Genomic DNA, 24,440 nt, shown 5'->3' with positions numbered 1-24,440 from the left:
TTAATTTTGTGTTTGCTGGCAACCTGCTTCTAACCCTTTATGCTGCCACCTTGCACTATGGTCTAGTAAATTCTTACAATCTAGGTATATATTTGGAGAGACCAAATTATAAATACAAGAGGGCAATGTTGCCCATTCAGCTGAAACCCCTCTGGTCACAAATTAAAATGAAGAAGGAACATTGCTGCCCCCTTCTGGATGCAGTGCAAATTGAGCTTTTGGATTTCCTGTTGTATGGCTAGCAGCTTCACTGAACCAAAGGATGAACATCTAGGCTTGTGTTTCTGAAATTGTGTTGCAAGGCGCACTAGTGCAGCACAAGAGGGTTTGAACTGCACTCAAAACATTCTCAGTCAAAACAGAGAAGCCCCTTGGCACATTGATCAGCCTTTCACTCTGTCAATGTATGGAGAATACCATCACCTTAAGGGAAGAAGTAAATTTGCACTGGGATTTCTCAAGTGCAAAGGAAACCTAAGAAGCAGCATTGCCCAGAAAAGCTCATTCCAAACCCTGAGCCTTACTGAGTGTGAGGTACTAAGTGATATTAGCTGAATGCACTTGCAATGAAGACATTTTCCTATTGCTCTGGGGACATTTTTTTTTTATTCTTAAACTAAAATGGACACAGTGGAACCTTGGTTCTCAAATTTAATCTGTTCCAGGAGTCCGTTTGACTCCCGAAATGGTTCAAAAACCAAGGTATGGCTTCCGGAGCTTCCTGCACTCAATGGGAAGGCGCAGGAGCCGAGTCGGACATTCGGCTTCTGAAAAACGTTAGCAAGCCAGAACACTAATTCATTCTGGGTTTGTGACGTTCAGGAGCCAATTTGTTTGGGAGCCAAGCTGTTCGACTACCAAGGTACAGTGGTACCTCGGGTTACGCTTCAGGTTACATACACTTCAGGTTACAGACTCCACTAACCCAGAAATAGTACCTCGGGTTAAGAACTTGGCTTCAGGATGAGAACAGAAATTGGGCTCCGGCGGCGTGGCAGCAGCAGGAGGCCCCATTAGCTAAAGTGATGCTTTAGATTAAGAGCAGTTTCAGGTTAAGAACGGACCTCCGGAAGGAATTAAGTACTTAACCCGAGGTACCACTGTATACCTACTTCAGCGTAAGAATAAAGTGTGACTCCAATTTTAAATGCAGGTGGATGGGGAGAAAAACGGTGCCCCTCTGGTATTAAACATTTGCAAAATACTGATCTCAACAGATGGATTTTTCAATGAAAAGATGGGTAGTATGGCATCTTCTTAAACTCAGAGGACGATATCAAATATTGCACAAATTGGAATTATCCTTCCTTCCTTCTTGCAGCCCCTGAAATCTGTTCCAGGAGGTCTCCCCAACTCTTTGGAGAATATGGGGGGGGGGGGAGAGCTGGAGGAGAGGAAGGGGAAGTCCTCTTGTACTAGCAAAATCTGTTCGAAGTATTGATGGACACTACAGGATGCAAGACAGAAGAGATGGGACTGTCCCTGAAAGCATGAGTGAGAGGGGTGTAATATAAATCTTGTAAAGAAACCAGCACTTTAAAAAGAAGTCCACATTATTTATACAGGGTTCTATTACAGTTAAATACAAAGCGACTGCAAGGAAAGATGTTTCGGCTGTAATCGAGGGGTTGTCCTTGTTGATGGAACTTTTGAAGCAGGTTTGTAAATCGACATTCACAAGGCTGCCTGTGGCAAGTAAGATTCCCCTGTAATTGACCAAGCAAAGGAACTTTCATAAACTGGAGAGTTTGTTCCTTCCCTCTCACTCCAAACTTTAATATACCACACATTATTATTAATGTAAATAGCCATCTGCAGACAGGCAAACTGTTAGTTTTGTGGACTTTTAAAGGCTTCTCCAAACAGGAAATAAGGTTCATCTTGCCATAGCTGCTAGCGTCCTCCTCTAGCATTTTCTTAATTCAGTATCATCTTATCAATTCCTTCCTGGGATTACAAGAGAGCCTGGCATAAGTCGGTGGCTTTGTAGATCATCCTTCTAAAGCTCTGGAGGCTGACTCAATTGATGTGAAGTTGGCAAGAGACAGAGTGCAACCACGATACAGAGTCCGCTAGCTGTAATACCCTGTGCGATCTGCCATTTCTGTTCAGTAACACTTATTCTCATGAACCCATCGCTATGGCAAACTGGTGAAGTGTGGTTAGTCAACAGCAAGGAGAACCTCTTGCTTAGTGTATGGCAAAGTATGCCCAAACCAAACGTACAGCGACTTTGAACTTTCACTTAGTGCAGCGTTTTCCAAACTTGGGTCTCCACCTGTTTTCGGACCACAATTCCCATCATCCCTGACCACTGGGTCCTGCTAGAGGGGCAAGATGGGAGTTGTAGTCCAAAAACAAGGGGAGATCCAAGTTTGGGAAACTCTGGTGTAGTGACAAGCATGGAAAAACCGCTCTTCCATAGCAGTCACCACCTGCCGATCACAACTCACCTGTTCATACCTCCCAATCCTTAAACCAAAGGGCATTCATTTATGTAGAATGGCTGGTTTCTTGGGATCTTGGGTCATCTGTGGAGAGCACAGGGGTGGGAAACCTTTGGCCCTTCAGGTGTTGCTGGACCACAACTCCCATCAGCCCTGACCATTGACCATGTTGGTTGGGGTTGATGGGAGTTGAGAGTTCAACAAAGTCAGGAAGGCGACAGGTCTTCTACCCCGGTGGTTAAGTCTTTTTCTAGCTTGGTAAGGAGCTGTTGGCGCTGTGGGTTAAACCACAGAGCCTAGGACTTGCCGATCAGAAGGTCGGCGGTTCGAATCCCCGCGATGGGGTGAGCTCCCATTGCTCGGTCCCTGCTCCTGCCAACCTAGCAGTTCGAAAGCACATGAAAGTGCAAGTAGATAAATAGGTACCGCTCCGGTGGGAAGGTAAACTGTGTTTCCGTGCGCTGCTCTGGTTCACCAGAAGTGGCTTAGTCATGCTAGCCACATGACCCGGAAGCTGTACGCCGGCTCCCTTGGCCAGTAAAGCGAGATGAGCGCCGCAACCCCAGAGTCGGTCATGACTGGACCTAATGGTCAGGGGTCCCTTTACCTTTACGGAGCTGTAGATCAGTGAATTTTTATTTAAAAATGTATTAAGAATTCCAAATTCGGATGTTGGGAGGTACCCCGGAAGTGCCAATCAGAACCACTGTTACAACGATGGGCTAGATGGAACAGTGGTGTGATCCAGTCCATGGAACCTCATCAATAGCAATGGGTAGGATGAAGGCCATATGACACTGGAGTAAAAGTAGCGCAGGAGTGGGGAAATGTAGCCCTTGGGACTCTGCAGAGGCCTAGCCTAGCCATACGTTGCACCCTCCTTGAACCTTTTTGTCTGGCTGCAAAGTTTTCCTTGAATTCTGATGCTTCTTGCTGGCCTGGTTGGAGGATGGTGTGTCGAAACTGGTGAAACAAAGGTGAAATTTACACTCGTTGTGCTTCCTGTTTTTGCCTTTGCTGGCATGTGGACCCCTAAAAGTTTCCCAGGAGGAAAGGAGTGGTCTTTGGGATGAAAAAGTCTCCCCACCCTAGAAACAGAGAATGGGTCAGTTGCTACTGAACCATGGCTTAAAGAGCTAACTCAGAACCCCTGGAGATGTCAACCTCTGAATGAGAACTATGGGGCGTATTCTCCCTTGAACAACTCTTGCACAGCCCACTTCAACATTAAAGTTTCACTTAAAATTGGATCTAACTCCTTTGCATTCTCCAGTGAAGAGTGGGGAAGGATCGTGGTTTCACCTTGGGAGGCAGTTGTTGTTGGGACTATTCTAGGAAGAATGAGTTGACAATCTTGGTCCAAAGAACAAGAGGAAACCATATGAAAGCTTTGATGTTTTCCCCTTCTTTTTTTGCTAAGTGAAGAAATTGTCAACTGATGTCTGCCTGCTCTCTCTTTACTGTGTGTGTGTGTGTGGTTTTTTTTTTAGACGGATTGGTTCTACCCAAAAGCCTGGCGTTCTATCCCTGCTTGAATTAGCTCATACTGCTACCAAGGCATTTGCTAAGACACAGCAAGAGAGATCCATCTGTGAATTTAAAAAAAAACAAGCAGAGTAGGGGAATCGCAAAGGAAACAAAGAGATAATTGCTTGCACTACTACAATACCTTACCTTCTCATTTTACATTCATAAAACTTGCCAGGACAGTGTTCTCCTGCAGAGTTTTACAAAGCAAGCTACAATTTCAAGTATCAACTAATGGGCAGACTGTGACGCTTTTTATCGCACTCTGGAAAGCTCATAATCCTACTAGTGGCCGTGACCTTTTATTTTTCAGATTTCCTCATGCACTAGCCAAGGATACATACATATAAACTTCTATCAAGCTCTTCCTGAAGTGTGAAGTAGATACAGGCACCAGGCCACCTAGTATTCTTCTTGGCTAAACAGAGATTTGAACCAGCCTTGGCTCTCCCACCGAGCGGTAAGATTCTATTTGTGGTGTTCTAAAGTCCTAAGATGTTTTATGAGGCAAATTAAAAATAAAAATCCAGAACACGAATCTACACTAACCTGGTTGCTCTTCTTTTTCTTCAGAGAATGAGTAGAAGGTAAAGAAGAAGATAACAGCTGCAAAGGTAAGTGACACTGAAATGAAAAGACTGGACCCTACTACAGAGAGGTCCAGAGGAGCCCACATAACAGAACATGTGTGCTTTCCTGTGTGATATTTATAGATGCTGTGTTAGGCCTCTAGACAGCTGCCTCTGCCGTTCCTCACCCTTATTGGTGGATATTAAAGTCATGACCTTTCATTGAAAATGTCCCAGTCATGTTGTCATGCAACTGTAAGGTTCGGATTCACCCTTTCAAGATTACTTATTTTACATCAGGAATGTATTTTACATGTTGCTGTGGCTGCACATAATAGAATTAACAGACTGCCCAACATATAATGAATTTATATAAGGGGGTTAAAAATATGAGTTCAAGATCTGTAAGCACTGTGAGCCAAAACTTGCACCAAGGAGAAATAAAATTAACCTGCAGTATAGATATAACTTGGCCTTGATGATAGAAAACCCTGCCCCGCCCCCCAGTGAAGAATCCCCAAAAGGACAATACCCAACTAACTATAGGATGAAGATGACATGTCAAGGAGAAGGTTGAATGCATGCGTATCATGGAGAATATCTTCCTTGCTGGCAGTGCATTATATGAAAAATTGTGAAACTCTGGGACAGCAACCTCGTTCTCCTCAAACCATATACAAGGAAAGCTCCACTGAGAAATTTTCTCCCCTTCTTCAACCACTTTCCTCCTTCTGAACACACACACGCCACCATAAATGCTCTGACAAATTCACATCCTGTTTTCAATGGCTCACTCAGCATTGTAAAAAAATTAACACACTGTATCATTACTTTCTGCCCATGGCCACAGGTATGCAGATCAATCTTAGACCCTGAAAAGCGTGTTGAATAATGGAGCTTACTCCTAGGTACCTTGAGCAGGATTGCAAACTTTGATGACTTTCAAAAAAAGAACCAGACAATTTCCAAAGGGCGGGACTTTCAGTGGGGAAGATATTCCTTGGGGAAGCGGCCATAATTCTGTGGTAGAACGCATGCTTTGCAAGCAAAATGCAACGATGGAGAAAAGGCTTGCCTAGAATTCTGAAAGGCTGTTGCAAGGAGAACCGCTGGCCCTGCCAATTTTGCTGTACCCGCCATCCCCAACCAAAGGCCATGGTGGCTGGGGCTGATGGGATTTGGAGTCCGACAACATCGAGAGGGCAACATAGAGAGGTTCCATAACCTTATGGTACACAACACTGAATGTGATGTACCAATAACCCTATGTTCCAAACGAGCACTAGCTACAGTGGTGCCTCGCAAGACGAAAATAATTCGTTCCGCGAGTCTTTTCGTCTTGCGATGTTTTTCGTCTTGCGAAGCACGGTCCGTTGCAACTGCGCCTCTTCAAGCGGCTTTAAGAAAAAAGCGCAAGACGTTTTCGTCTTGCGAAGCAAGCCCATAGGGAAATTCGTCTAGCGAAGCAACGCAAAACCGAAAAACCCTTTCATCTAGCAAGTTTTTCGTCTTGCGAGGCATTCGTCTTGCGGGGCACCACTGTACTACGGCAATCTGCAGCCTCCATGCTCAAAGTCTGCGAGCCTGAGTAAAAGATGCAACAGGGTACCGTTATGCTGCTTTCCTTCATGTCTTGCTTGCAAAAATCTATTCTACCCAGAAAGTTGTGAGTACCAGTTTTCAACTATGATGAGAACCCCATCAGCCCTTGGATGACGACTCAGCCCCTGCCTTACCCAACATCCAGCACACATCTATTCAGACGCTCCTCCCTCACCCCCACCCCCGTTGCTATTCTGGAGCAGAACCACAAGCTACCATCAGCAGCGCACTGATACAATACAGACGCACACATGCATACTTGCAAGTACGCACACGCAAATATACACATGCATTGTTGTTTAGTCGTTTCCGAGTCTTCGTGACCCCATGGACCAGAGCACGCCAGGCACTGTCTTTGTCCATGGAGTTTTCTTGAAAGGGATACTGGAGTGGCTTGCCTGCTCCAATATACATGCATAAACAGCTCCTTAAAGGTAAAGGTACCCCTGACCATTAGGTCCAGTCATGGTCATGGCCGACTCTGGGGTTGCGGCGCTCATCTCACTTTATTGGCAGAAGAAGACGTATTACACCTTCCGCGTCATGTGGCCAGCATGACTAAGCCCCTTCTGGCGCACCAGAGCAGCGCACGGAAACGCCGTTTACCTTCCCGCCAGAGCGGTACCTATTTATCTATTTGCACTTTGACATGCTTTCGAACTGCTAGGTTGGCAGGAGCAGGGACCGAGCAACGGGAGCTCACCCCGTTGTGGGGATTCGAACCGCCAACCTTCTGATTGGCAAGTCCTAGGCTCTGTGGTTTAACCCACAGCGCCACCCGCGTCCCTACATATACATGCATACATACTTGCAAATATATAAACATACAGGCATACAAACATGAAAATATATACAGAGACACATGCACAGTTGCATATGCATAGCCAGGATTTGGGGGGGGGGGGGCGGCAGGCTTTGGTTAGAGAGAGCAGAATCTCAGATTTGTATTGATTTTGATTGCCCACCCATTGGCTACGCCCATGCATATGAATGAATACATGCAAATACATACGTACATACATACATACGCACGCATGCACGCTTACATACTTGCAAATCTATACACACATACTTGCAAATATATACATATACCCGGTACACGCATTCATGCTTACATACGTTCTTCCAAATATATATACAGTACATATACACCCATCCACCCCGCATGCATATGCATGCAACCTCTTCTGCTAAACTACCGGCAATTGCCCCCCCCCCCGCCGCAGCACGTGCGCACGCGCAACCCTCCTCCGCCTCCTTCCTACCAATTCCCTTCCGAAGCCTCTGCGCGCGCGTGGGTGTGTTCCTTTCCCCCCCGCCCCCCTCTGAGCCAACGTTCTCTCCTCCTCCTCCGCCGCCGCCGAGTCGTCGCCTTGCTTCTTCTTCCTCTGCTTCTTCTTCTTCCCCCGGAAGTGGGGGGGGGGGGCGGAAAAGGGCGGGGAGAGGGAGCAAACCGGGAGAGGCATTTCCGCTTCCGGTTTGCCTTGACGTGTTCCCGCCTCTTCGAATCCGGTCGGGGAGAAAAGAAAAAAAAGAAAGAGAGTGAGGGAGAGAAAGAAAGAAAGAAAGAGCCCCGGAGCGCTTGGAAGGAGGTGGCGGCTGCGGCGGCGGCAACAAAGAGCCTTTCGCCTCAGCTCCCTCCGTCTCGGCTGCTGACTTCGCTTCCGGTAAACTGGTTGAGGGGGGGAGGAAGAGTCTGGGGTTGGTAGTTATGGCAACTGCCCTACTACACCCCCCCACACACCGTTGGGGTCCCCCACCTTTTATCCCCCCCCCCTAAGACCTCTAAGGCCCGGTCCGCCTCCCTCACGGACACCCCCCTACTACTCGCTTTCTTTTGAACCCGGCAAGCTGGGAGAGAGGGAAGCGTGGCTGGCCGAAGAGGCGGGCGGGCGGGCGGGAAAGTGCCCTGTTCAAACCTCGCCTCGGACAGCGCTTGAAAGGGGCGGGGGGGAGTTCGCTGCTGGCTGGCGCTTCTTGTGGTGGTGGTTGTTGTCGTTGCTGCTGCGAAAAGTGCGCCTGTTTGGAAGTACAGTGGTACCTCGGGTTACAGGCGCTTCAGGTTACAGACTCCGCTAACCCAGAAATAGTACCTCGGGTTAAGAACTTTACTTCAGGATGAGAACAGAAATTGCTCAGCGGCAGCAGGAGGCCGCATTAGCTAATGTGGTACCTCAGGTTAAGAACAGTTTCAGGTTAAGAACAGACCTCCGGAATGAATTAAGTACTTAAGCCGAGGTACTACTGTACAGTGGTACCTCAGGTTACATACGCTTCAGGTTACAAACTCCGCTAACCCAGAAATAGTACCTCGGGTTAAGAACTTGGCTTCAGGATGAGAACAGAAATCGTGCTCAGGCGGCACGGCGGCAGCAGGAGGCCCCATTAGCTAAAGTGGTACCTCAGGTTAAGAACAGTTTCAGGTTAAGAACGGACCTCTGGAACGAATTAAGTACTTAACCCAGGGTACCACTGTACTGTAAAGGCCAACTCTTACCCAAATGGGCCTTGCTCCCAATTAAGTGCAAGCCGTTTAAATGCAGTTTAAATAATAATAATAACTGATTGTTTATACACCACCCATCTGGCTGGGTTTCCCTAGCTGCTCTGGACGGCACCCAACAGAATATTAAAAAAACGCCAAAACATCAAACGTTAAAAGCTTCCCTAAACAGGGCTGCCTTTAGATGTCTGCTAAAAGCCAGGTAGTTGTTTATTTCCTTGACATCTGATGGGAGGACGCTCCACAGGGCAGGTGCCACTACCGAGAAGGCCCTCTGAATCGAACTTCTCCCCTATCCCTCAGAGGAGAGCTGAACTGACTTTCTGAAATCTCTTGCTTTAGGAATCTCTGGGAAAGGAGGAAGACCGTCGGGGCCACTGGGCAGGATCAAGGTATGGAGAGAAGGCTACGTTCTGTATTACAGCTATGTACATTTGTGTTTTGTTTGTACTGTGAAGCCCGGATGGAAGGCGGTATTTAAATTTAATGCATTGTGGTGATAATATATTTTGTGTGGCTTGACAAGAGGTAACCCACCTGCACGAATAATTATCGTATGCGCTTAACAGCTGAAGTAAGGATTTTGACAGGTGCCATCCCCTCCCTCCCCACCTGCTGCATTGTGCCACGATGAGCCATTAAATTGAATTTCCACTTGAAGTCAACTGCTAAAAGTAAAGGAGATCTGCTGAAGCTGCAGGAGAGTGACGTTGGCTTTTTCGTGCAGGGTGGTTGGGAGGGGAGAGCATATGAGTGTTCAGGTAAGAGATGAGGGGTGCAGCTCATCACCACCCGGCTCGCTTCGTACTACATTTTACTTTAATTATTATATTTCTATGACACCTTTCACTCACACGAGTCACAAAGCAGCTTACAAATAACAAAAGCATAATAGAAGATCACAAAGTTTGACTTTATAGTCACCGCTGCTGTGTCCCTTGAATCTATTGTGGAAACCTAACTGCATTTTATTTATTTAGCAGGATTTATGTTCTGCATAATTCTCAAAATTTCTTTGGTGATTTACATAAAAATGAATTCTGTATGATAGCTAGGAAAAGTAATCTGCTGTGTCTTCACTCTGCAAACAGTTTTTCCACCTTTGCCGGCTGTGTTGTTTTGACTGGAATTGACAGACGCAAAGAAAACATTCAACTTAGATTTCTCTTATCAAAATTGCAAGAATCCTCTTAGCTAAAGAGTGGTAAAATGGCCTTGTGAGAACAGGAGGGGGAAGTTAGAGGTTAGGAGATAAAGAACCCGATCATATATGTAATGCAGAGCTTTCCAAACTTTTCATGTTGGTGACACACTTTTTAGACATGCATCATTTTGTGACACAGTAATTCAGTTTTACTAGCAAACTGGAGGTTAAACTAACCCCTTTCAGCCCTAGGAGAAATTTAGGGAGCATTTGTGGGACACACTGCAGCCTACACACTAATGTGTCATGACACACAGCTTGGAAAGCTCTGATATAATGTATCCTCCTTGTTTTGAAACATTGTCTCCAGTGCAGTTTAGTAGTTCATTTAATTGCAAAATCATGGTAATACAGGACAATTAGTTGGGTGACCACACCCTGAAAAACTAGTTCCACTACCAACTTTTAGGTAGTGGAAAAGGATAGTGTGGAATATTTAGTTTCTTAATGATGCAGTGAGTATAAAGATGTATTTCAGTCACTGGCGGAGGAAGAGGAGTGTGGGGGGAGCGCACCACCCCCTGCAGCATGATCCCAATGGGGTGCCATTGCGGCTCCCCCCCCCCCGGGCGCCACGCCCCCACCTGCTCGCTGCCCCTCGGTGCTGGAGCATGAAGCTCCACCACTGATTTCAATTGTACATCACAGTATGTGGCCTTTGACTTGTCAGAATGGTCAGAGGAGAAGGGTTCTGAACTGTAACACGCAGCTATGAACATTTGCAAGTTGGTGATATGCATGAATAGTGATGTTAAATTCTCGAGAATAATGTTTTGGAGAATATTCTCAAGAATATTCTCCAAAAGATTATTCTCGAGAATTTAACATCACTATGCATGAACATAACACTAATACGACTGCACCCTTGTTTAATGAGAATAAAACTGCATTATTAATCTTGTTTACCTGAGAATAAACCCCATTGAAATCAATAGGACTTACTTCTGAGTAGAGATGGTAATGAAAGAGCTAAAACATTGTATTCTTGATTTCTGAAGAGCAGAAACAGCAGTATTTAAAAACTTTTTATTTCTCTTTCACTGTTAAAGTATGTATATATTTTTTTCATACAATTTGTGATTACAGTGCTTTGGTCTAGACTTCACAACTCTTTTCCGAACTTTTTTACTCAAGAAACTGGGTATTTGTACTAGACAAACAATCCATGGGGTTTGGTCTAAATCCTTAATACGTTATACATCTTGCTCTTTTCAGGCACTTGAAACTTCTATCATATGAGTCAGTTATGTGAGCAGTTCAGGAATGGGTGAGTCTGTGCATGTTATACCAGCCCATTTTGTCTTGCACCCTTTATCATTATAAAACCTACATCAAATGAAACTCCTCAATAGAATCTCCATGTCTTTTCAGACACTTTCAGACCTACCTAACAGCCCAGTCTGGAGAAATCCTGTGGTGATATGCAGGAATTACACATTAGGATTTTACCCAGTTTATGCTCCTGTTTGAGCTTTAGGATCTATCTCACTCTAGTTTTGTAACCAGCAGCTTCCTCAACCTTGCTGTGGCATGCTTAATAGCACCTTGCTTCTTAGGGGGTTGCTCTACATCCTATGTGCTTGCTCTGCATCCTGTGTGCATTTTTGGTTCCCTGCAAACATATGCTGGCCACCCATACTAGTAAAGGAGCAGGTGCAGTGGTAGTGAGAGGTTTCTGGCAAGTTGGAAAAGATCACTTATTTTTCTCCATTTGGCAAACAGATGATTTTAGCTGCTGCAAGGTTATGCGAGAGAGAGGGGTTATTTTTATGTAGCTCAAGGCTGCTGCTTATCATCTGAACGTATTGAAATGCTGTCTACCGTGTCTCTTAAATTTAGCATTGTGAAGAATGTAAATTGTACCTTTTGAGATGTGAAAGCTACAGTTTGTAGTACAGGTGTTGCTAACCTTTTTGGACCAGTGGGCACACCTTGAATTTTGAGAGAATGCTGGGTGGCACCAGTTACAAAATAGGTGCCCTTGGAAGTGTGGCATACCATAAAATTAGGTAGCCATCCCTGACAATGTTATGCATACCACAGGACACCAGCTATGAGTCCTGCCTAAGTGTCTGTGGTACCAGTTAAAGCCTAATTTGTGGACACCAGGTTGACAATCCCTGTTGTAGTATATATATGATTGCTCAAGGTGTTTGCCAAGTTACCATATTTTTCGTCCTATAAGACGCACCAGACCACAAGATGCACCTAGTTTTTGGAGGAGGAAAACAAGAAAAAAAAATTCTGAATCTTAGAAGCCAGAACAGCAAGAGGGATTGCTGCGCAGTGAAAGCAGCAATCCCTCTTGCTGTTCGGGCTTCTGTGATAGCTGCGCAGCCTGCATTCGCTCCATAAGACGCACACACATTTCCCCTTACTTTTTAGGAGGGAAAAAGTGAGTCTTATAGAGCAAAAAATACGTTACCTTGATTCTGTATGAAGCTTGTTACACGTGTGAAAAAAGTGCATGGTCTCTTTCTGGTGTTTTCCATTCTTGGGGTTTGTATTTGCTTCTTTGGCATTTGTTATTTCACTGGTATGTAGTCCACGGGGAATTTCTCCTGCCGAAGTCCCTGCTGCGCCACCTGGAAATTCCTGTTTGCTTAACAGGAGCTTGCAGAACTGAAAACCTCTCTTGGATTGTGTACACTTTCTTTCCTCCTGAGAATCATACACTAAGGAGCTTTTCTCTTTCAGATGAAACTGCCGATTGTATGAAGATGGAGGCTGGAGACTATGGGTTAGCTAATCACACTTCTGTGTTCAAGACTCTTCCTCTACAGCAGAACGCTCTCTCAGGAGATCAGCTTCCATTGTCTGGCGACAAGGTTTGAGACTGAGCTGCTTTTATTTCTTAGCTGTATTTTTTAATTTTTTTTTTACTGTATTTTTGCTCCAAAAGTAATGAGGCTAATTTTTGCTCTTTGAATTATAACACTTGGCTGCAACCTCAACTTCTCAATGTTGATTGGTTGGTTGGAAGTGTTGCAATCTACTGGCTGCTGGAATGGGGGTGGCGTTCCATTGTGCTGAAAGCCCAATCCCCACTCAAGTGGGCAGTAAGATACCACTGGCAGAATGTGGTGTTTGGATTGCTGGCCCCTTTTAGGATTGCTTTGCCTTTAACTTGGTTGATTTCCATATATACCAAATAGAATATAGTTGGGGACATATCCAGCTGTTCTAATGGAGCTTCAGATAGTTATCCCCTGCAAGTTTGTTGTTGTTATTATTAAACATTTTATGCCAACTTTCATTCATAGATCTCAGGGCAGTTCACCGTGAGGGTTTACAGATGAATTTGTATTCAGGACTACTGGGTTTATTATTTCATACTATAAAATAAAGTAAAACTTCCTACAGTCAATGAGAACTAAACAGCTGCATAATTACTAAGCGAGTTAGAAGGGCAGAAGTCATGTAGAGGTTTTTTAGCAGAAAACAGAAATCACTGGGTTAAATAAAGCTGACCAAAAGTCCAGAGGTAGCCTTATTTTCAATTTACGATGGGGTGGAAGGTTCACAGGCTATGAAGGACTTGCTTACAAATTAATTGACAGCTGCACAAATTATTATAGCTAGGAAGTTGAAGGGGCAAGCAGAATATAAAATGGAAGAGTGATATAAAGAGATGGATATAGCTATTATAAATTAACTTGTGCCATTCAGGTAAGACAGGGAATATGCAGGAGAAATGATTTTGAGGAGATATGGAGGGTGTAGCATTTGTACTGTTAAAATGGAAAGGGGTCAAACCATTGCAAGAGATGTTGAAATTTTGGGAGGTTGGATAGTTACAATGGAATGGTCTCGGGGGTGGGGTGCACATTTTTATTCCTATTTATTTATGATTATTACTTTGTCAAAGAAAAAAGTCATGTTGAGAAAGAAGTTGAGGTTTATAATGTGTTACTACTGAATAATCCCCCTAAGCTTCAGTGTAGGAAGGCTGAAGGCAAGCAAAAGGCATTATTATTAGTTGGCCATAGGTATGTGATTAGTTCTTCAGTCTTTCCAAACTTTGAATGCAGCATTGTATCCTAAATTTGCTAGTGATAATAAGAGTTGCACAGTCCTTCTGTTACGCATGAAAACACACACACACACTCTCTCTCTCTCTCTCTCTCTCTCTCTCTCTCTCTCTCTCTCTCACTCTCTCTCTCTCACACACACACACACACTTTCCCCAGATCCTTCCTTTGAATATATTCTGATTTTATGGTCTCTTTTGTGCAGTTTTCATCAAACAAGTTTGATCGTCTGGAGAGGCCTTTTACTTGTCCGACTGGAAATACTTCCTGCAGTTTCGGCTACTATTCAGGTAAGGCGAGGCTGATTTGGGTTCACTTGAGAAACCAATTAAAAGCTTTTAAAACATGCGCTGATTGTAACACTGCAGTGAAATTTCCTTTGGTGAAGTTAAACATGCTGCCTTGCTATAGTTTATGGTTGAGTCTAAACTTCTACTGTATAGAGGAATGAATTTCTATTGAAACCTTTGAAATATTCCTTAAGAACATAAAGTGTCCTAATGGGTTCTTATCCAGTCCCATCAAACCCACTATCCTGTATTCTTAGGGTGGAATTCAGCATTATGCTAAGTTGATTGCTCCGTCAGTGCAAGCATTTCTGCCTGCCAAATGGAAAACCTCCCTCCACATGCTATACTGGGGGTTTTCTCTTTTATTGAATCTGGTTCACAAAGGCCAACTATATGCCCAAGGATAGCCTACAAGCCAGACATTAGCACAGCAGCTCTCCCCCCACCCCCCAGGGATGTTCTACAGTAACTGATATTCGTACAGCCTTTGATACACAACCATCATAACGAGGAGCTACTTAAAGCTTAGCCTTCATTAATTTGGCTGACACCTCCCAAATAATAATAATAATAATAATAATAGTAGTAGTAATAATACTTATTATTTCTACCCCGCCCATCTGGCTGGGTTTCCCTAGCCACTCTGGGCGGCTCCCAACAAAATTAAAAGCATAATAAAGCATAAAATATTAAAAACTTCCCTAAACAGGGCTGCCTTCAGATGTCTTCTAAAAGTCAGATAGTTGTTTATTTCCTTGACGTCTGAGGGGAGGGTGTTCCACAGGATGGGTGTCACTAACAAAAAGGCCCCCCACCCTAAAACCTCACTTTAAAGCCGCCCAAGTTCCCTTCTATTTGCTATATGCTTCTTGATTTAGTTTAGTGTATTGCAGTAAGCATGTTAAATTATAGGACCGTGTTCTGTATATTGGGGGCCCAGACTTATCCAGAGCAGACTGTGGTCCAGAGGCCATGTTCATTTTGCAACACAGACTGAACTTGGGCTCTGTGATAAAAGTTTATGTTATCAGCAATAAAGACTTACCGTATTTTTTGCTCTATAAGACTCACTTTTTCCCTGCTAAAAAGTAAGGGAAAATGTGTGTGCGTCTTATGGAGCGAATGCAGGCTGCGCAGCTATCCCAGAAGCCAGAACAGCAAGAGGTATTGCTGCTTTCACTGCGCAGCGATCCCTCTTGCTGTTCTGGCTTCTGAGATTCAGAATATTTTTTTTCTTGTTTTCCTCCTCCAAAAACTAGGTGCGTCTTGTGGTCTGGTGCGTCTTATAGAGCGAAAAATACGGTAACAGTTACCGAGTACATGCATGTTGCTGTACTTTACGTGTACGCATAACACACTACAAACATGATGCATTTTGTCTCACTTTGATTTTTCCGCGTAATATTAAACTGTGAAATGCTTTTGTTTTTGAAATGTATGAATAAACCTGGGAAGACCTTTTACTACATTTTTGCTTATAGTTCAGTACAGTCTGGAATATGGGCTACTAGGTGACGAGACCTGGGTTGACCAGTGATCTCCTCCCAAGTACCTGTTAATTGGGATTATGTTGCCGAAAACCATGCAGGTACTCTTAAAAGAACAGGCTGCAGTTCACAACCTGAGCAGCTAGCTTGCTAAATAGTGAGGCAGGCTTGTTGCAGTTTTAACTGTGGATTCGCATTTGAAACTTCTATAGCCTTTTTAGTTCCTTGATACTATCTAGGGAGATGCAAGTACATTCATGGAACTCCTCTGAAGCCCTGTCATGCTTGATACAATTGGGTTGTTTGTAATGGATAACTTGGGAGTGAATCGGTTGGCTTTTCATTTATTGTTCAATGCTTCTTTCTCACAGGACCTCCTTCCCCTGAGAGGTATCAGGCAGCAGGAGTGCAAAGACCATTTGGAACAAGTGCTAATGGCCAGTGGAGGAATTGTGATTCTACTCTGGGTCCCGTTTTGCAGAAGCCTAGAGCAAACCGCAGCGTATATTTTGATGCACGCAAAAGTCAAAGGTACATTAGGTTTCACTAGATTTTGTTCTGTATTCATAAAATTTAGCAGTGCGTTGGGGGGGGTAGTGTATGGAGTTTATATATTTTGATTTTTGTATCGTAAGCAAAAAAACTGTGGGGTGGGAATTCTTAATGATAATGAAAGCCTGCTCCAGAATATTCCCCATCTGCTGGAAGAAGATGGATTGTCACAGTGAGCCTGAAGTTATTCTCTTCAAGAGGAGGAGGAGGAAAGCAACACTACCTTTTAACTTTTCCAAAGTATGAGGAAGCGAGAATAGGGTTGCTCTGGCTTTCTGCTTGGGTTTATGCAGCATGGAAAACAAAAATCTGAATAGCTTTATAATACTGGCTTACTAATCGAATACCTTGAACTTTTTCTGCAGTGCGACATCAAATTCCTTTGCAGGGAAATCGAATCACCATTGCCATATTTCTGCATTTGAAAAATCCTTTCCAATTAAGTCTGTTACTAGTCCATCATGGAGTGCTCCATGCCGTCGGAGCTTACTAAGTCCCAAGAAATCCCAAAGGAGATCCATCAGCACCGCAGAAGAGGTAGGTGAAAGGAAAAAGGAGAGAGAATAAAGTTTCCTGTGTGTGCACAGCCTTATGCTTTGACTTCTTGTGGGTTTTACAACCTTTTTACAGATTCCCCCCCCCCCCAATTGTCTTGTGCTGGGGGTGACATCTCTTATAGTGTTTGGCTTAATTTCCCTATTACCACGGAAGGGTTTGCTAGACATGCGCATGTCTCCGACTGATCTCTCTGATCTTGGGTTGTGGGGGAGATATAGGCCTAGACTAAGAGGAGTAGAAAAATCAGGGGTTGAGTAGACTAAGGGAGGTACTTGGGAAAGGAGTCCTTGGAAAGGAAGGAATAGATGGGTAAAGGAAAGAGGGGAAGAGAACATGAGTAGGGAAGAAAGATAAATCTACAGATGTGAAGACATGCCCTTAGACCAATTAGTAAAGGAAAAGGGACCCCTGACCGTCAGGTCCAGTTGCAGACGACTCTGGGGTTGCGGTGCGCATCTCGCTCTATAGGCCGAGGGAGCTGGCGTACAGCTTCCGGGTCATGTGGCCAGCATGACTAAGCCGCTTCTGGCGAACCAGAGCAGCACACGGAAATGCCGTTTACCTTCTCGCCGGAGCGGTACCTATTTATCTACTTGCACTTTGACGTGCTTTCGAACTGCTAGGTTGGCAGGAGCAGGGACCGAGCAACGAGAGCTCACCCCGACGCGCGGATTCGAATTAGACCAATTAGTGGGTGTGTCCAAACAAATAAGCCAAATCATACACTATTATGTTTTGCTGTTCACAGTCTTGCAGTGCTGGGAAGAGGCATTTTATTCTTCTCTACGACCCTTTTCTTTGAAATCTTTAGAGCATCTGACCCTGATCTTTGGTTTCATCTTGCGTATTGGGGTTTGTGAATTTTGGAATTAAGCAGTGTATTAAAAAATACATAAAAAGGATTTTGCCTCTCATGATGTATGTCTTTGTCACAAAGGCTTAAACCATTAGGGTTTTTCGTTGTTGTTTTTTTAAAAAGTGAAAACCTTTGGTGTCAAGTAGATAAATATGTGGACTCTTTCTATACTGCAGGATGTTGCATGTCTCTGCAGAGCCAGGATTGAACTATTTGGCTGGTTGAAATATGTGTGGTTATTTCTCCACAGACAGTTCGAGAGGAAGAAAAAGAGATTTACAGGCAGCTGATTCAAATGGTTACAGGGAAGAAATGCTCAGTCTCAAAGTCCTCTTCGTTGTTGTCTCTCAACCTGTGAGTCTCTGAAATACGCTGCTAGCTCATTATCTTCCTTGTGTTTTCAGTTTGTTGGTGGAAGCCCTGATCTTTTTTGTTTGTTTGTTTTCAGACCCAGATGCGCAGTTTCCAATAAAAACCTTGTGAAAGAAGCTGAAAATCAGAGTAGGAAACCTTTTGAAGCTTATTGCCCCACCGCAGGCAACCAATCACCTGGTGTTCTCAGGACTCAGGAGCAACCCTCTCACAAACCACTGCCACATCCAGTCCATAATTTCCTTTCACGTGCTACTTTTGAGGCCAAGGATACCAATACAGCAGCTCGGCAAAATAGTGTGTCGGCATTGGATGTGCATGCTGAAGGTGAAAACAGTAGATAAGAATTAGACTCTTCTTCCTCCTGCTCAGCCCTTCTTAGTTTTTACTTTCTGGAGATCATTAACAGATTGTTGCAACACATTTGTAAGATGGCCTATATGTTTCCTTGCAATCTATTCCCAGTCTCGTTTACATGGAAGTAATTTCCACATTCAGATGTCCTGCACTCACGATTGCAAATAATAATAATAATAATAATAATAATAATAATAATAATTTTTATTTATACCCCGTCCTCCCCAGCCAAGGCCGGGCTCAGGGTGGTTAACAAGCAATAATAAAAACAAGTTGAATGAATACAACTTAAAAACAAGATTAAAATGCAACATTAAAATATTGAAACATTAAAATATTAAAATGCAGCCTCATCACAGGAGGAGAAAGGAAAAAGAAAAAAGAAAGAGGAGGAGGGAATCAAATTAGCTCCAAGTGAAAGGCCAGGCAGAACAACTCTGTTTTACAGGCCCTGCGGAAAGAGATCAGATCCTGCAGGGCCCTGGTCTCATGAGGCAGAGCGTTCCACCAGGCCGGAGCCAGTGTTGAAAAGGCCCTGGCTCTGGTTGAAGCTAATCTAACTTCCTTAGGGCCTGGGACCACTAGGGTGTTGCTATTTATGGACCTTGAGGCTCTCCGTGGGGCATACCGGGAAAGGCAGTCCTGTAGGTACAAGGGTCCTAGGCCGTGAGGCAATTATTATTATTATTATTATTATTATTATTATTATTATTATTATTATTAATCTGCAATCATGTAATAAACTGATAGCTAAACTGGAACCCACAAAACAAAATGGGAGGATCTGGATGGTATTGTTTTGTTTTAAAGAGGTGCATTCATAAAGATTAATATCTAGTATTGCTTGTTCTTCATTTAGGATCTGACTCTGTCATAATGCTCAATGGCCAAGACTTCAAATCTCCAGCACCAAGGTAAGTGTCTTCCTTGTGCAGACCACAGCTGAGAGCTCTCCTTGATGCAAAATAGAGGCATAAAGGTTCTAACAGAGAAAGTTGTGTTCAAGTCCTATGGAAATTGATAGGACAAGTTAGTTACATTCACCTTAGCAAGCTCCGTTAGTGGAAGCCCTGTGCAAGGACTTCCACTTGCACAGCAGGGCTTCCCTCTCTCCTTCCTGCACCCCCTTGACTTGGGTGGGGGGCGGGGTCCAGGCAAACCCATGAAAGGCAATGGTGGACGTAGGATTTTTTGCCTGGCAAGCTAAAATGCTTGTACAGAGGGAATGTTCATCATTGGGTGAGGTTGAATTCCACTCAACACATTTATTGCCCAATGCGACTGTTACATTACTTTTGTCCCTTCTGGATTTGTGCCTGTCAGTTTAGCTTTCTATGTGTTTTGTCTTATCTAAATTTATTTTGCCAGTGGGTTTTAACTCTGTCATTAGATTGCTCAAATGACAGCTTGTAGTAGTAGCTTGGCTACTCATTGAAGATTCTGATCAGTCCACAGCTAAATTGTGGCCCTTTTTGGGCAGAAATTTTGGGTTTCAGTCAAGCAAAGCATCTTGACCACTTTTTCTGATCTGCAACTACGATTTTCATAAGGTTTTTTTTGTTAGTTTGCTTTTCAACCTGTCACTTCACAATCACATTTCGTTTCTGCTTCCAGGCTGTGAAAGTTAGGAGGCAGGAAATTGCAGGGATCAGGGTATTTATAGATGCAGATATTGTGTATGTAACGTTTTAAATGCTACCACTTTGTATTAACGAAGTATCTAAAGCCATGGGCAATACTGTAGTAGGAAAGTAAAGGTAAAGGACCCCTGACAGTTAAGTCCAGTCGTGAATGACTCTGGGGTTGTGGCACTCATCTCACTTTACTGGCCGAGGGAGCTGACGTTTGTCCGCAGACAGTTTTTCCGGGTCATGTGGCCAGCATGACTAAACCGCTTCTGGCAAAACCAGAGCAGTGCACGGAAAACGCCGTTTACCTTCCTGCCGGAGCGGTACCTATTTACGTATTTTTCGCCCCATAGGACGCACTTTTTCCCCTCCAAAAATGAAGGGGAAATGTGTGTGCGTCCTATGGGACGAATGCAGGCTTTCGCTGAAGCCTGGAGAGCGAGAGGCATCGGTGCGCACCGACCCCTCTCGCTCTCCAGGCTTCAGGAAACTATCCGCAGCTTGCAGCCCTGGTGAGTGTCCGCAAGCCTTGCGCGCCCGGCAGGAGGTCCCGCCGAGCGCGCGAGACTTGGGGCGGCAGCTTGTCGCCCGAAGCACTTTGACGTGCTTTCAAACTGCTAGGTTGGCAGGAGCAGGGACAGAGCAACGGGAGCTCACCCCGTTGCGGGGTTTTGAACTGCCGAGCTTCCGATCGGCAAACCCTAGGCTCAGTGGTTTAGACCACAGCGTTTCTAAAGCCATGGACAATAACATAGTAGTAAAACACATCATAAAACACTACAAAAGCAGAGCACAGAGATTCAATATAATATGCTCTGTAGGTGGCAGTATGTGCCAAATGTATGCTAATGGCCAGGGAGTTTATGGGTGAACAAGTAGACTTACTCTCACAGAGTAAGAGAGTAATAAAAAGAATAAGAATTTATTATTTATACCCCGCCCATCTGGCTGGGCTTCCCCAGCCACTCTGGGCGGCTTCCAACTAAACACTAAAATACAATAACCTTTTAAACATTAAAAGCTTCCCTAAACAGGGATGCCTTCAGATGTCTTCTAAAACTTTGGTAGTTATTTTTCTCTTTGACATCTGGAGGGAGGGTGTTCCACAGGGTGGGTGCCACTACCGAGAAGGCCCTCTGCCTGGTTCCCTGTAACTTGGCTTCTCGCAGCGAGGGAACCGCCAAAAGGCCCTCGGCACTGAACCTCAGGCAGAACGATGGAGGTGGAGACGCTCCTTCAGGTATACTGGACCGAGGCCGTTTAGGGCTTTAAGGTCAGCACCAACACTGTGAATTATGCTCGGAAACGTACTGGGAGTGAGTGTGTTTGTGAGAGGGAGAGATCTTTCTATCATTGCTGCTACTGGCTTCTTCTGTAGCCTGTTTGCAGTGCCATCTTGTGAGAGATTCCCAGCACTGCACCCCTGTCTGCACTTTACTAGGCAAGCCTCATGGCCTATTCCAACCTTCTCACCCCTCAGGGCTCCCCAGTGTCCCTTTAAGTTGAAATTTCTCTTCATTTGATTGTTGGCTGTGCAGCTGGACTGAGCAACCACCAATCTTCTTTGTCACTTTTCTTCCAAGGATGGCAATACTGTTCAGTGGAATTTCAGCTAAAATAACCACCTCAGAAGAACGGGGACTACTATTTGTCAGATTACAATTAATGGACGTCCCGCCCCCTTTTATCTTGAAGACCCGCTTTTTGATATAAATTTTATGTAAACATTTTTTTGGAAAAAGTTTATTTTAGGGTATCGTGTTTCCCATGTCTTCTGCCAACTAACCCATCAATCGGAATAAGGGATGCGAATGACCTTGTAGGGTGCCCACATGTTCATGTCCTGACAACCCTGTGTGATTGCTCCCTTCCTTGAGCAATAGGAGCACAGTTTTATTTTGTTTGTAGGAGAGGTACATGTATGAACAACATTATACGTGTCTACACCTGTGTCACAGTTAAGAACAATGCTGTGATATAGGTTCCTTTCCAAAGAGGCACCATGGAATCCAAAATGCCTAGATTCTCCTGAAGACCCTAAACGCAAAACTTACTTAAATAGAGCATTGTTTGTAAACTGACACATTGAAACTACGGTACTGGGTTTAGGATTAAGGACAGGGTAGAATATTCACTCTTGTCACCCCTTAGAAATGGAGGCATGAGAATATATGTACTTTCTCCTATTTGGGGCATGTACATAGGTCACACAGTGCTCTAAAACTAACTTTTTATATGTAAAAAAGCCATTAAAATTTATTTCAAGCTATATAAACTTGATATCAAAAGGCAGGACTTCTGGATAAAGAAGACAGGGCACCTGCCACTTTTGTAACAAATAGCCCCTCTATTCTTCTCGGCTATTTTCCCACAGAATAAGTATTCTCAGTTTCTTGCATTCTTTTTCTTTCAGCACACCTTTCTTTGAGGCTGAATTGTGGATCAAAGAATTGTAAGTCATTTTGTTTTTTTTAATATTAATGATTGCGTTTGTTTCATATAGTCATCATATCCAATATCTCCAAGAGTTTGCCTTCTCTTTAAGCACACAGTTTCCAGGCTGTTGTTGCTGCCTTCCCAACATGGATCAAAGCACCCATGATCTGTAGCAAGGACAATCAAATGTTGTTGAACTACAACTCTTATCAGCCCTGACCATTAGTCATGCTGGCTGGGGCTGATGGAAGCTGCTGTCAAAAAACATGCGGAGATTGCCAGGTGGATACCCCTGAACTCCTATAGGAAACAGCTGTCAAAATTTTGGATTCCCCCTCCCCCCATTTTTTGCTAATGAAATACTTACCTAATACAGTGGATGCTCGCAGTGCCATATCTGCACATTCTTGGGTTGTGATTTGGTCTTCTATGCATGCGCAAAGCGCCAAAATCCAGAAGTAACCAATTCCGGTACTTCCGGGTTCGGTTCGGTGCACAACCCAAAATCACGCAACCCGAAGCATCTGTAACTCGAGGTATGACTGTAGCTTTCTCCCCCATGCTTCTTGTCAGTCAGTTTGGATATGGTTTTATTATTGTTGAATGCAAGAGAGAAGCTGCTTTTCTAATCCCCTTCTAAACATCAGCATAACTCTGGGTTAGCCAGGACTAACCCAAGAATAGTCTGCAGACCTGGATTCATAGAGAATGCCAGGGTGCATTGATTAATTGACCGTTGCTAGCTGCAAGGAAATTTAGTTTTGGGAAAAGTCTGGTAGAATGTAAATTCCCAATGTTCAGTTGTAATATTTTAAAATATTTTTATTTAGTTAAAACAAGAACAGTGGAACATGTGAACCAAAAACAAAGAGAAACAACAAAACTGAATACAAACTAAAATTAAACATACATAAAGCATAATTTTGATGTTTTTAAAAATTCATATTCGCTGGGGGTAAATGCTGTTGATGTTGGGAGTAGTAACCTAACTTCACTTGAGACAGGAATAATTTTCATTTCACATTCTACCCTTTCATCTTGGTAATCCGTGCCTTACCAAAGCTGTCCTCAAAGAGAGAGAAAATTAAATCCCTTCAGTAAGACTAGGCAGCTCTCTGTGGCCTTTGTGACACTTGTGAATGGTTTCTACATAAGTAGAAGGCGAGGGGCCTTCTGTGTAATCTGGTTGCATAGTTAAAATGTACGTAAGATAGATCTTCATAAGGGGTAAAGATGAGTTTTTACATTTAAACCAGATGCTGGCAATAATGATAAAAGGTAAAGGGACCCTGACCATTAGGTCCAGTCGTGACCGACTCTGGGGTTGCGGCGATCATCTCGCTTTATTGGCCGAGGGAGCCGGCATACAGCTTCCGGGTCATGTGGCTGGCATGACTAAGCCGCTTCTGGCGAACCAGAGCAGCGCACGGAAACGCCGTTTACTTTCCCGCCAGAGCGGTACCTATTTATCTACTTGCACTTTGACGTGCTTTCGAACTGCTAGGTTGGCAGGAGCAGGGACTGAGTAACGGGAGCTCACTCCGTTGCGGGGATTCGAACCGCCGACCTTCTGATCAGCAAGTCCTAGGCTCTGTGGTTTAACCCACAGCGCCACCCGCGTCCCAATTTTTTCTCCTTGGCAAACACAGCTCAGTTCTCTCTTCATACAAAGGTGCATGAAGGAGCTGGTGTGGTAGTTACTGGCATCCCAGTTTGGCAGATGGAGTCAGTCTGACCCAGCCCTCTCCATCCTTCACCTCAAAGTGGTCCTGCCATAAAAATTGATCAGGAGCCTAAACAAATGGTCAGACTGATTATATTTGAAAGTGGCAATGATGGATATGCCCATTGCTGCTAATGCTGAATTCTCAATCTGCTGCATACAAAAATGTTTCTAGAACCAGCGTATATGATTCCCGAGCCCGTGAGAGATGGCGACAGATAGAAGAGCAAAAAGCTTTGGCGTTGCAATTGCAGAAGCAGGTAAGATGTGCAAATGCATTTTGTGTGTTTTTTAGTAA

General features: G+C 44.1%; 2 protein-coding genes across 4 annotated transcripts in view; one reads left to right on the top strand and one right to left on the bottom strand.

Moving 5' to 3' along the window:
• The window catches only part of LOC310700607 (uncharacterized protein), a 95,718-nt gene extending 77,059 nt beyond the window's left edge, over positions 1-18,659 (bottom strand). The window contains exon 1 of the mRNA XM_083490536.1: positions 18,644-18,659. The gene's annotated coding sequence lies outside the window, so the exon portion shown is untranslated. The remainder of the gene's footprint in view (positions 1-18,643) is intronic.
• SENP1 (SUMO specific peptidase 1) overlaps positions 7,601-24,440 on the top strand; it is a 33,418-nt gene continuing 16,578 nt past the window's right edge. For all 3 annotated transcript variants that reach the window (XR_014522599.1, XR_014522600.1, XM_083490072.1), the window contains exons 1-12: positions 7,601-7,812; positions 8,991-9,040; positions 11,068-11,119; positions 12,550-12,680; positions 14,089-14,173; positions 16,032-16,191; positions 16,578-16,749; positions 17,877-17,980; positions 18,075-18,325; positions 19,215-19,269; positions 22,397-22,435; positions 24,318-24,402. Coding sequence is in view for 1 of the 3 variants with exons in the window: in XM_083490072.1 (XP_083346198.1) it covers positions 11,116-11,119; positions 12,550-12,680; positions 14,089-14,173; positions 16,032-16,191; positions 16,578-16,749; positions 17,877-17,980; positions 18,075-18,325; positions 19,215-19,269; positions 22,397-22,435; positions 24,318-24,402 (1,086 nt within the window). In the remaining 2 variants the exon portion in view is untranslated. The remainder of the gene's footprint in view (positions 7,813-8,990; positions 9,041-11,067; positions 11,120-12,549; positions 12,681-14,088; positions 14,174-16,031; positions 16,192-16,577; positions 16,750-17,876; positions 17,981-18,074; positions 18,326-19,214; positions 19,270-22,396; positions 22,436-24,317; positions 24,403-24,440) is intronic.

The sequence above is a fragment of the Podarcis liolepis genome (assembly GCF_965112155.1).
Source record: "Podarcis liolepis genome assembly, chromosome: 2".
Lineage (NCBI taxonomy): Eukaryota > Metazoa > Chordata > Lepidosauria > Squamata > Lacertidae > Podarcis > Podarcis liolepis.
Note: the sequence above shows the minus strand (reverse complement) of the source record. Positions and strands in the feature narration are given on the sequence as shown.